Consider the following 14,082-nt stretch of genomic DNA (forward strand, 5'->3'; position numbering starts at 1 on the left):
CTGGGAAGCCCCCAAATAAGCCCCCGTTTTCATTTTTTCGATAAGTCAAAAATTAAAAGTTTCGACAGTTAAGTAAAAAAATAATGACTTAAAAAATATATATATTCCCTGTTATTCAGTGCAAAAAGTTCACCTTAAAAGAGGGGTCACATCATTTTCAGTCTCTTTCGGCTCCTGACTCAAAAAATTATAAGAGAAAAATGATTAGAGACAAGAAATAAGAAGTAAAAGATAAATGATTAAAAACATTTGATAAAAGATAAACGATCAGTGATAGGTGATAAATGATAAGAGATTATATGTAATAATTAAAAACGAGAGATAATAAATAAACGATAAGATATTAGTGATAAGAGATAAATGATTAGACACTATAGAGGTAAGAAATAAACGCTAAGATAAGTGATAAGAGAAGAGTTAGGGGCTGAAAATGATGTGACTCTTTTAGGTGAGCTTTTTGACTGAATAACGGGAATAATTTTCATTATTTTATTAAATGAAACTTTGGTTGTCTGAAAAATGATAATTATTGGGAGTCAAATGCTGGAACACCCTGTATAATATAATAATGTATTTATTTTGTGTTATACATAGAAAAACTTGCTCACAAATAAGGGCGGAAATTAATATGTTCGAACGTCGGTTTTTCGATAATAGCCGATGTAAACCACTCAGACTGTCAAAGTCTCGTTGATCTAAGGAGGATCAGTGTGGATTTAAAAAAAAAGATGTTGCGTGTCTTCTTGAGCCGTCTGTCGTTTTTAGCTCGTGTCATTTCGTCCGCACAACGGCTTAAGACCGGCGACAAAAAAATATCAGCACAGTGAAAGGATTGAATTATTGGGAGTTTTTTTTGGGAAAACCTTAAAAATATAACTTTACAAAAATATAATAGGTGTATACGTTACAATTTGCCGTCTATGTCTTATGGAGGCAAAGAAGAACAACTGCCCCTATCGAAATCCCAGTAACATTAATATTGCTTTGTGAAAATTCTGATTGAAATGCATAATATTTTGAAAATTGTATCTTGCGTTTTAACTAACCGTTAGGGGGATAAAACGAATGATGTTTTAGTATATATTTTTTAAAGTGTCTGTGCAATGGCCCATTATCGATTATGGTGTAATATCCACTAGAGACCTAATATTGTACAGCACACTGCGGACGGTGCACTTTTCGTTTTATTTTATAGCTTGTGTACAGATAAGACGACGCAATATACTAAAGACATTTATTAAATGTTTCAAAATCTAAAATAATAAGTACGTTCCACATCAAATCCTCTCAGATAATTAATATGTGTATAGAATTTTATCGCAGATTAAATAAAACCGCAGTGCACTTCGTAGTAAAACAATATATTTTCAAATCATTAAATAACGCATTTTGATTGATTTAAATTTAATGCAGTAGGGCCAAACTATATAGTGCCGAAAATATTGTGCACAATATTTACAATAATAACGTAAACTGATAAGAAATACTGATAACAATGTAGGCAGGTTGTGATAACATGCTTGATAAAATGCTTCTTTGACCTCACTGAAGAACAGAGAGATTATTTTTTTCATTTTTTCAATATTATATATCGCATTGTTTTCAAATGTAATAATACCTCCAAGCCAACCACTATATTTTAATATAGTACTACTTCGTAATTCATTCGGGATATCTATTTTGTTTCTTTAGATGGATTTATGTTATTGGAGAAAAGAGATTAAAAATATGTATGGAGGTGTAGTAGATTATAGATAAGAGATTGTCCAGCTGGATGCAGAGATGGTCAAGCTATATGCTGGAAGTGATGAAGGATAGGAAATAAAAGATTAGAGTTAAAATATGGCCCAGCTGGATGCTGGAGGTGAGGTAAGAGATTTGAGATAAGAGATTAGAGTTGAGAGATAGTGATGGCCCCTTTTTTCTTTGACAATTATTATCTTGAACTTGGACAGTTTAGCTTTAACGGTGATGTTCTGACGTAGATAGGTATAAAAAGTGGTTTTGCATGATACATTTTATTCCGATGGACGTTTTAATTGTAATATTATACCTATATTATGTACAATATTCGCTTTGTCTCGGTCTGCCTTGTAATCTAAACTTTAATTAAAACGGTTGGATCGTCAAAGGAAAAAAACGACCGAGTCGGCATATCGTTTATTTAGCGACACAACAAAAATAAAAATCCCTTTTGAAATAACAAAATAGAAAGTCCCATTTCCGGGAAAGCGGCTTAAGATTTTCGATTGTCGTTATATTTGAGCCGAATTTTTTTTCCACGAAGCCTTTGTGTATTAATTTCCTGTATTGTAGCACGGACAATCCGTCCACGGCCGTCGAGGGACCTTTGCCGGGTGTACCTAACCCGCCGGTGTGATATGGTTCGAAGAAAAAAGAAACCGTCTTTTTATACCTCAATATATAATAAAATATAAGACCCTGCCACCAAAGTCACCATTGGCCGTTATTATCTCAATCGGTTATCCCTTAAACGTAAAAGAAGTATATGGACTTTGTCAAACGGCAGCATAAGTTTTTTTAATCTCATAAATATATAGGCAAACAATTTTTAAAAATCCTAAACCGTCACTGTGTATCCAAAAATGGCTAAAGTGCCTTTACACTTGAAAATCGTATAAGTATCATATAGCTTTACAGTATAAAGAGCTGTGTGCCTAAGTAAAGTATTTTTTAAAGAACATGTAAAAAACAAGCACAACACCAAGAGGATAAACACTGCTTTTGAATTTCTGATTTGTTGAAATCCAAAAGCAATTTATAATCCAAGTTGAACATTTTTTTTTTAAATTTTCATTCATCAAAATATCGTTGTAGTACTACTATATTGAATTTCTAAGGTTTTTAGAGTCCCAATCCATATTATTATATATAATAATATGTATTTAATGTCCCCAAAGCAAGAGTGCAACATACATAATAAAAAATAAACTATAAATTATGAACGGTATGATTAAAAAAGATGAGAAAACAATTTTTTTTTTTGAACGTTACTAAAAAACGGTTCATATACATAACATAAAGGTGACAAAAATTAAATTAAATTTTTAAGTAGAAATCTACTTAAATCAGCTGTTGTTTTGGGTTAGAGCCAAGTGTTAATTAAGGAGAGGGAACCGTGGAAGATATCAAACGAGGCAGTCAGGTCATTACAAAAATACGGTTAAGGGGATTGTGAGTGCGGTTTTTTTTCAAAGAGTTTATTTAAGAAAAAAGGGGTTTTAATCAATTTCGACCGTGTCAATTGATTCACCGGTTAATTTTCATAATGTTCAAAGAGTTATTTTTAGTTTATATATTATTAGAGGGTCATTTATGGCCGTGTAAAAATGTATGTGTAGTTAAATTTTGTTATCAATATTTTGCGTGGTGATAATGGAAATGTGCGTTATCAGTTTATCATTTATTAGACCCTGTATGATAATAATATCATACTCCTACTGCTGATACCGTTTATTCGACAACCGGTATACTGGTAATAATAACCTGAATATAAAACAACGTTTTAGTCGAACACTCGTTAATTTAAACAAAAGATAAAGTTTAACAAAAGTCAGTTTATATTACGGTGGTAAAATTTAATTTACCAATAGATACCTAACGGTGTAAGTTTGGTGCAACCGGGCGCATATGTAGTGGAAATTTTGTCTGGCGTTTTTTTTTTTTACTGCGGTTTTGCCGGTAGAAACAAATTTTCCAAAAAATATTCATACTTACAGTATATATATATATATATGCATATTATTGTTTTGGCGGGCGTCCTACACAAGGTCTCGGGTTAGCGCAGAATCCGGCGGTGCTCATCCCGCGTTAGGAGAGCACAACAGCAGTAGCAGCAGCAGCAGTAGCAAAAGCAGCAGCACATCACACGCTATCCCGACGACCAGCGAGCGGACCACGTCGAATCGGCGCAGTGTAACGTGACGGTCGTGTGTGTGTGGTATTGTGTGTGCGTTTTTTTTCTTTCAATTAAATTTTTTTCAAAAAAAAAAAAACAGTCGCGAAAAATTCAAAACAATTAACCACCTTTGTCCCTTTGTCCCTCCCCGACCGAAGATATGTCGGCCGTCAGTGCGATCGTCCACGGTCGTCCGTTGAATTCGGGGACACGCTAATAATACCAATTAAATACTACAAATTTTTTTTTCATTTTTTCAAAAGGGAAAACTAACAACAGTTTTCTTCTTATCTCGTTTTCTCGTGCAAGAGCCGGTGGTAATGGATTGAAAGTCGACGAGCGCGGCACGATCATGGACGGCGTCGGACGTGTGGCCGTCTTGTTTATGTGGATGACCGCTGCGACCATTTGCCAAGGTAATCATTTTTTCAATATATAATATATGTAGATAATAATTTTTTTACAAAAAAATTCCCAAGTTTTTTTTGGCTATAGCGTTTTTTAAAAAAATTTTTAATAAGTCATACGCCGATCGGTATCGGCCGAGATAACCAAACGCGTTGCCTCGAGTGGATAAATAATAAGAAAAATGGAAAAATAAGAAAATTAATTCCTGTGAGAAATACTAAAGCGACAGCGCTGTCATATATGTACCTGATAAATTACAATTTTAATGTTTACCAAAAAACAAAACACACGAAAAAAATGTTTATATTTCGAAAAAAAAAAAATAATAAAACTACTTGTTGACAAAAAAAAAATAATATTTTTTAAATATTAAAAACGTCATTTTTTTTTTTGTATACATTGTGCTGTTTGTGTACCGACTTTTTGACATCATTATACTATGTACGCAAAGCTATTAAAAAAAAATAATAATAACAATAATAGCGGCGATTTGTTTTTATCCTGATACAATGTGAATTAATTTGCTCGAAAATATTTTTATTTCTATATATATATATTAATAAAATAGATTTGAAGCGAAAATTTTGCAATTATTTTTTCATTTGGCGAATGCTTTGAAAATCAGTTCAAAAAATCAGTTTTTTTAAACAAACGATGAAGTCAGTGGAGTGAAACATAAATACAACAGTCTGAACGTCTTCCTTAAGAACAACCGGCTATTACTGTCACCATTACTAAATAATAGCTATTCGTTTAAAGCGTTTATCGGTTCTTTTACACCAAAAACTATGCGACCATATTAAATAATATTTCACTAAATTTGCCCGAAACGATGGGAAAATTTGGCTGAATTTTTTAATTTACTCGAAAAATAATTTTGTAAACTTGTTTATCGTTGTCGGCGATGGAGGTATTTTTTTTTTTTTTGTTATGTACATTTTTTTACCACAACGGTGTAAAAAAAATAGGGTCGCGAGGTGCGGTCTCGTCCCACAAGAGGAGCGTGTGATATTTTCGAGTGGCACATCAATCAATGGAGAGAGTTGTGGGCGATAGGTTTAGTAGCGAAGGGATATCCATTCTATATATTGTATGCGTACATTTTGCGACCCTTGGCCCAATAAAATAAAAAAACTTCTCTCGTCATAATTCCGGTAAATTAATTTCATCGTCCGGCCTATTCATTCAAGCCTTTGGATATATTTTTTCAAATTTTCCCTACAAAATGTTTATGCGGTCAAAAACATAATCAGCCGGTTTCACCAACATTTGCTAAGATTTCAACTTATAGTTGAACAATTGAATTTGTTAGCCTCAACACATTGTTAACACGGTTGTTAAATTAACCACCCAAAATCGGCTTGTATAGCTAAAATGTATTTTAGTACTTATATATAATATTTATATTGTTATAGTTCAGAAATAGTATTATAATTGTTGTTGACTGAGTATATTAGTAATATATAATAATGAATTGCACATTTGACGACGAACTTCTTTATTATTATTGAGTATTTAGAAAACAATAGAAAAGACAACTTCGAGAACTGTTTATTAGGTAAGCAGAAGTTATTTTACGTAGGTAAATTAGGTAAAAAGGAATATGGCATAGACTTGCATTATAGGTTCAAATATCATAATGTTTTGTAATTTAGATAATATTATTATATGTCTTGCCTGTTCCGAGTATAACAATGGAAATAATTCTTATCATACCTACGTTTTCTTTTCTAGACTTTCAAAATAAAAAAAACTATTTTAATGACCACTAAACAATGTTTTAAAAAATTATACATGAATCCGAAACGTTAAAAAAAAGTCAAATAAAATTCCAAAAAATAAACTGACAAATTAAATAATTGCAATCACCGGTACGGTGTGGCGCAGTGGACACCGCAGCTGCCGCAAGGCGCCTGAGGTTAAGCTGCGACTGGTACCGCTTGATCCCGGATGGGTGACTACCTGGGTTTTTAGTGGCAAACCACACCACTAGGCCGACCGGTGAGGACCAAGTTAGCTATAATCCCGGCCAATAAGTCCACTCGAAATTAAATTATCAGTTATCACATATGTTAATAACCAATGAGAACGTTGGAATCCAGGTAACCGCTTTGGTAACCCAGTTAACGTTTTGGTAACTTGACAAATAAAATTTAACAATAATAATGTTACGGTGAAACTTATTTCATTTAACCGGATGTTAACTAACATTGTGATAAAAGTGTATTTAACAGATGCCGGTGAAACCGGCAGAATATGTCGTTTATTCATTTTACAATATCGCCTTCTGCTGCTAAATTTTCCGTTGCCGGCGGTGACAGTTCCGGATTACTTAACGTGCAATTTCGGATAACAATAACATTATATTTTGAATTATTCATCTATCAAGACAGGTCGAACATATCGCGTTTCGGATTTTATCGGCAACGTTAACATTTCTATTGCAATGATTTACGACCGTTTTGAGAAATAATACAACACTTGCTGCAGGTAAGCTTTAATGGCTCCACCCCCCCCCCCCCCCACCGTGTGATCATCAGTAATTGTTAGATTCTTCTACTTGTATGTATTTCCTTATGTACCATGGCCGATAATCTTTGTTATTGAAGCTTTTGTTACTTCTAATAAAAAAAAAAAGTTTAAAAAAATATATTAGAGGAAAAAAATCGCTGCATAAATTGATAAACACAAAAGTTACATCATAATATCTTAAGGGATTTAATGAGTATTTTGTTATTGCAATTTAAAATCTCCTCTTTTATTAGTATTGTCAATGAATCAGATATAAATAAATAATTTCTTTATTACAAAATGTACATATATTTTTAATTTAATGAAAGGACGAGATTACAGTATAAATATCATTGTTACAATGTAATTAAGTAAGTAATTTCGATTTTTTCGAGTTGTTCACACAAATTAATGTACATAATTACTTTATATTTCATTCAAAACTTGTACGGTTAAAAAAAAAATACGGAAACAGATTCAAGTTATTGTACAGCGTTTAAACGTACATCTCTCAAACTAAAATCCTTAAAAGTCAGTCAAATGAGAATTTTTTTTTTTTTTCTTTATTAATATATACACAATCTGTTCCCAATGGGTACAATAAGAGTATTAGCTAAAATAAAAATATAACATGACATACTTGATAAAAGGAGCCACCCATTAATGACACTTTTAAGTGATTATTTTTTAATTTTTTTAACTAAAGTTAAGTTAATAGATCTCTACACCAGTTGCGCTTTAAGCGTCTAGGAGGATTACCAGGAATAACATTAGTTGAAAGACCTTTTATTAGGGGATTAGAGTGGGAGGCTAGTCGAGAGTGGAATCTTTTGTAATATGTTATTGCTTCTTCTTTAACAGTTTTAATTTTTAGATCAAAATGGAGGGTATAATTTGATACGTATGGAGGGGAAATGAGAAATGAGTTGTTTTTTTTAATACTGATTGTTGAATTTTATTACTTTTCAAAAGACATTTTTTCAAATTAATTTTAGATCCATTATGCTTCAACGACTCTTTCTCGTTTATAATATTTAATTGGCGGTGAAATAATTGAGACATTTATTACAATTATTTCGTTAACAACGAACACATCTTTCTTATTGTAATCGTTACCTTATGCTTATTGTATATTTTTCTAATAAAAAAATGTGCACTTTTTACTTCCATACAAATAAGTATACGGTATTTATTGTGTGTAACAGTATTTCGGAAAGCAATTAGCTTATAAAACGAAGTAGGTATATTCGAACCCGGTTTGATTTGCATAAATACCGCTATTTTTGGCCCTCAATTGGATTATTATACAATTTAAACGGTCGTCTCGGTATAAGATAATGCGACATTAACGATACAATAATAATAATAATAATAACTGTAACATCCGATAACGCAATCAGCTGTATTATATTATAGGAAACCGTAATGACTTATGGGGAATTAAGATAAATCCCATTGCCTTTGCGTCGAACCGTGCAAGAGTACCCAACGCAGTAGATTAAGTAGAATACATAAAAAAAAATACTGTAACAAAACAAAGGTGTCGACAATAAAACCCCGGTGTGATGTTCTCTCTTGGAAAGGCAAAAAAAAGTGATTTATTTCCAAGAAAATCAAATTGAAAAACAACAACAAGTACTGTATTATACAGTACAAACATATTGTCAGCGCAGCTCTGATTGGAAAAGTCAGGGCAACTACATATAGAAGGACATAATATTGTTTTTTATTAACGCTTGGATGACAGTTGCCAATTAAGTGTTTTTTTTTAAATTACTTTTTTAATAAATATATAATTTTTTTTTTAACTAATTCCGCATGGCAAAGATTAAAACCGTGTATAGATATAAGTAATTTCTACAATGTTTGCATAATTACTCTGCTTGGACTTACGCCGCTTTGATTTCAAACTTCTTCACACGAAAATACATTAGCCGGCCGTTTAATTGGTTTTATTAACTCTGTTTTATGTTGCTAAATTACATTGTTAATTAGCCCACTCTATTTGACAATATTCCAGTAAATCACATAATCTCTGTACTGTCATTTTGTATTATACTCTTTTAACAGTTATTATTTGCTGGCATTAGGTTTTTACAGTGACCAGTAAGGATAGATACTACTTATGACCAAAATCTACCCATCGTTTGGTAATACCTTTGGGTTTAGCTTTATTTAGTTGCCAAACAACCGAGTAGCACAGTAAGATTTAGACGAAGAGTAGGTAGGTAAAACTGCTGTTTTTTTTTTAGTGTGATATTACCGTCAATTTATCCCAAGTATATTTTGTGGAGCTTAACAGTATAAATATATATTGATAGGTACTGTATGGACCTACTAAAACAATAATAATTGTGTATGTACAATCAGTGTGTATAATATGTGCCATCATTATTGCAATATCCCTGACCCATATTATCAGCTATTTTGACAAAAATACAGACTTTTCTCTGGATCTAAACTATAATATAAGGGTTTTGGGACGTGGTCTTGGCGTATGTCGGCCTGATAAACAATGAAAAATGGAATTTCACAATAGGGATGTATTGGGGGTGTGCCCGGCGAATGAAATTTCTAATTTTCGCGACTGACTTAATTGCTTTCCGAACAGCGGCCTTTGGAGGAGGTTGTACCCGGCGTACAATGGTCCTTCCGAATTTATCCTTTGCCGAGTTCCGTCCCATATATACAGAGATAGCGCGTGTATTGGAATCTCGAAGTCGACTTATATTATTCACCGGTGACAACGCGGTTATTGAGCTGTTGGACCCTTCTTTTGACCTAGTGTCCTACAGGAATAAAATATAGCGTCCCGTGTCAATAAATATAAAAAAAAAGGTCTACCGTTTGTACTCAGGCAACGTGTAAAGGGTTTTAATTGTATTAAACTTGTGTTCAGTTAGTAGGTTCAAATATTAGTTCAGTCCAAATCGAGCAGAGTATAAACCGTTTAATCGAGCAAAGTATAACTGTTTAATGTTTATAAATTAAAATATGTTTTTTTTCTTTCATGAAATTGGGACCGAACCGGAAACGCGCATCGACTTGAGTTGTTTTATCCGTTTTGCAAAGTTAATAATCCTTTTTTCCACTATGTAGGTTTTGTATAAAGTTAGCGGCGGCCATAAAAACAACTTATTATAAATGCCATAGTAATTTTTACATCACAAGTTTTCATTTGTGTAAATAATATAAACGCGCTGGACCGTTAAATTATAATTATTTTTTTTAACGCACTAATTCTCCTGGTCGAACACAATGTTCAAAAAGAGGAATAATTGTACCGCTTTGATTTATTTTATTTTACTATCAAATAACAGCTAAATTACTATAATATTGTAAAACCAAATCTTATATATTTCAATATTTTCTTAACTAATGTCTGTATATAATTTTCAATGTCGCATTTTCATAACCTAATAGTTGCAGCGTGCAGTCGTTATGATAATAATTTGTCATTCGGTCACGCTTAACCGTTTGTAAGTGTATACATTATTAGTATTCCTGGCAGATGGGCTAAGAATTTACGGGTTGGGGATTATAATAATATAATATGGCCGTGCTGACCAAACAATTTTGGGACCGGAAAAGGGATGGTTGTTTTGCCCGTGGCCAGACAGTAACCTGTCCGGTAAAAGAAACTGCCGGATGACTGATGGTGGTCAAACCGGCGACAGTGTTTAATTACTCTGTCGCCTTACCCGGTCCCAATTATAACAAGTAAAATTAGTTATGCAATACATAATAGTTAAATATATATATATATATATATATAAAAAAAGTCATATTTCTCACTGATATACAAATAGACAAATTTGTAACTCATTTCAAAAATACAGAAATAGGTATTGTACGGCGATGGTAATAATAATAATAATAATGAAAAGGTCAGGAAAAACGTTTTTAAATGTTCAAAAGGGTATATTTAATGTAAATTGGGTTAATCTCAAAGCGTTGCCCGTGCCAAACCATATTTTTATGCAAGCGCTAAGTTACTATTTTTTTTTTAATTTTAAAACACCCCGGCCGGGTCGCCATTTTGTTTGTACCAAACCTATTGTTATGAAAAACAACGGTTCACTAACTGTGTATAGTCATTCGAAATAACGACCGTGCCAGGGTAACTGCAAAATGTTTCTTTTATCTTTTTTACTTAGTTTCGTTTGGCCGGCATTAGCATACTTAAGTTTTTCGTTGAAATTAAGTGTCAAAAAACGTTCTAAGCGTTTTCATATAAATTACTCAAGCACAGTACCACGGTGTATGAAACAAAATATACTAATATATGAAAATATTATATATTATAGTATTAATCTGTTGAATTTTTTTTTCTAGTCTAACAACATTATAAGAAAGTTCTAGCAGAACTTTCAAGTTAATCTGGATCAGTTACTACTGCATTTGATACATATTATATATTTTATAGTACGCGACAATATTTTTAAATTATTATTGTTGCCCAACTCGACCGGTCCAAATCGTATCTAGACGATATATTTTATTCAAAAGAAAATAAATACAAAGCGCCTTTAAATAAAGCTTAACTGCGACGAGTGCGTGAACTTTTATATTTTAAAAACCCTTTGAGTAAACACTGATTAACAATTCATTAAAAAACTTAACGTTGAATACAAAATTGTATTGTTTAAAACTTTTACAATTTACCTACCTTTATTAATTAAAAATAAATAATTGTACTCGATTAAACGCGAACAACGGTAAACAAAATCCGCATTTTAAACTAAAAAAAAAAATGGCCAACGTTCCGGTTGTGATTAAAACCGTTCAATTATAATTATCCGAACGTTGCGCAATAATTTAATATTTATTAGTTTTTGCAAATTTTCGAAGCTCTTCCTCGTTCATTATGATCTGCGGAAAAATGTTTAATTAGCAATCGCATTCAATATTGTTTAATAATGCCGTTTAAATCGTTTGAATGCTTTGGATATTGTCCTATGATATATTACCAACCGTAGAAGAAATAAAAAGGGGCTTTACCGCCCATTTTATACAAATTATAGTTTAACCTTATATATTTTTTATTATAGAAAATTTGTTTGCAACATCGAGTATTTTACTAAATAAGAAGTGGGTGAATAAATTTTAAATATAAAAACATGTTTCAAATAAACTTTAGTCATTTGAATACAATAATTTGTGTGTGTGTAGAAAAATGTAAACAGTATAATAATGGATAATTATAATAACGAATGTGATGTTTTTTGTACATTTGACTGTTGAGATTTTACTGTTACCATTATTATACTGTTAACATTTTTCTACATACACATAATTTATTGTATTCAAATGACTATAGTTTATTTGAAACATGTTTTTACATATATAATTTACTCTCCCACTTCTTATTTAGTAAAACACTCGATGTTGCAAAAGAATCTTCTATACTAAACAATATAATATAACGTTGAACTAGAATTTGTATACAATGGGCGGTAAAGCCTCTTTTTATTACTACTAACCGTTTTACAACAAGGTGCAAGTAGCCAATTTGGAATTGTAGACATTTTAATTATTTACATAAAGCTGCTAAAGTCAAACTTGTGCTTTAACTTTGAAGTATATATTATAGAGAAAGGCATGTTTCGCATGTCGAAACGAATAAACCCGTGTTGCACTTACACGACATTCATATTAATGTCATGATAGATTACACAATACAAATATGTTTTGATGTGTATCTCTCGAGTTGAGTGTGTAATACACGGGCTGAAACGTTTAATCTAAGTCATAGAGCGCACTCTATGCAGTATATGTGTATATATATATATACATTATGTATAATAGAAAATACATTTCCCTGACATTTTCGCGTGAATCCTCTCTGACTTGGCGTGACACGTGACAAGTTTTTATAATATATATATATATATATATTATTCTTTTAGCCGTATTATAGTGGGACGCCGCTTTAATGCTCGTGTTTACTATTCTATAACTGAACGTGATTTTTTTACACAAATTTATTGTACTTGTTAGGGCCAATGTAATGCGTCTGCTGCTCGAGGGGTATTTTTTTTTACCGATACGTTCCGACTCGACCTCGGAGTTATATAAGCTACGTCCGACCTGACCTATCCCAACCGTTTATCCGGGACATCTGACAATATATTATTTCTGATATCGTTAAAATTTTTTTAAAAAAACTCCATTATAATTTACCTAGGTCATATATGGTACGTTACATATACCCAAGTCGTTAACCTACCCTTTGTTAAACTTATGCACTTTGTCATTTACTGATAACCGAAACCCTTCTCAACTCGGTGTGACCACATTCTAGCAGTGATGCTCAGTTCTGAAACAATAATTTCTCATAAACATTTCATTGTTCCACCAGTGGTTACTCTGTGAGTTGAGGAGACTTTTCGTTTGTTTAGATTGCTTTTACAGGAGGTGCGCCATCTGGTTTTATCTAATCTGTGCTTATACAAATATAAAAAAGCTTTAATTTCCTTAAAAAAAAAAAAATCAAATCCACCGGCTTGAGTAACCATAAATAGTGGGGACGGAGAGGTCACAGATCTACAGATTTTATTATAACTGAATGTGATGAATCACTTTTAAATAAACGCTTCGATGCGAATCTGTGGATAGTATGTTCAAACTAGTTATAGTGGTTTAGAAGTTATCGTGGGACCAGCAAAAATGTACTTAAAATTAAAATTTACTCATGTGCAGGGTAGATACGATAAGGGTTGATCGTCTGTCTATAAAAATGCACTGCCATAGTTACCCATTTATCATAATTAATAATATAATTAAAAATATTCATTACCTGTTGACTGTTGATTCACTCCGCACATAAGCAACCTACAAACTGACTACGGCCAAAGTGTAAATTTACCCTATTTTTGGGGGTTTTCCTTAATAAAAAATACAGATTTTTGAGAAAATTGTATATGTTATAGTTCCATTTTAGATCTACCTTTGGTCTAATTTTCAGATCTAAATCTCTAAAACTTTGCTTGAAAAAGTGAAATAAAGAAAAAAATTCTATCCCTTCTAAGGGAAAAAGTTTATAATACTTTTTTGGTTTGTTAATGTTTATCGATAGTACTATATTTGAAGAACAATTCATATAAATCTGGAACATTTTCGACTATTTTAAAAAAAGTTATAGAGCATCGTAATTTTAAGTTGAAAAATTTGTATATTTTTTAGGTGTTTTTCTCGATTTTGATGGGGAAGGGGTGACTTTTTTTAATTTTTGCCTCAATAAG

At 32.0% G+C, this 14,082-nt stretch overlaps 1 protein-coding gene across 1 annotated transcript in view; it reads left to right on the plus strand.

Moving 5' to 3' along the window:
• The first annotated feature begins 3,877 nt into the window (after positions 1–3,877).
• Positions 3,878–14,082, plus strand: part of LOC126834476 (protein sidekick-2-like) — a 119,393-nt gene continuing 109,188 nt past the window's right edge. The window contains exon 1 of the mRNA XM_050566412.1: positions 3,878–4,335. Coding sequence (XP_050422369.1) covers positions 4,272–4,335 — 64 coding nt within the window. The 5' untranslated portion in view covers positions 3,878–4,271. The remainder of the gene's footprint in view (positions 4,336–14,082) is intronic.

The sequence above is a fragment of the Adelges cooleyi genome, unplaced genomic scaffold, assembly GCF_023614345.1.
Source record: "Adelges cooleyi isolate 19-005CV unplaced genomic scaffold, UGA_ACOO_1.1 ACOO_flye_CR_arks_rails_tigmint_CR_PRNA_21, whole genome shotgun sequence".
NCBI lineage: Eukaryota > Metazoa > Arthropoda > Insecta > Hemiptera > Adelgidae > Adelges > Adelges cooleyi.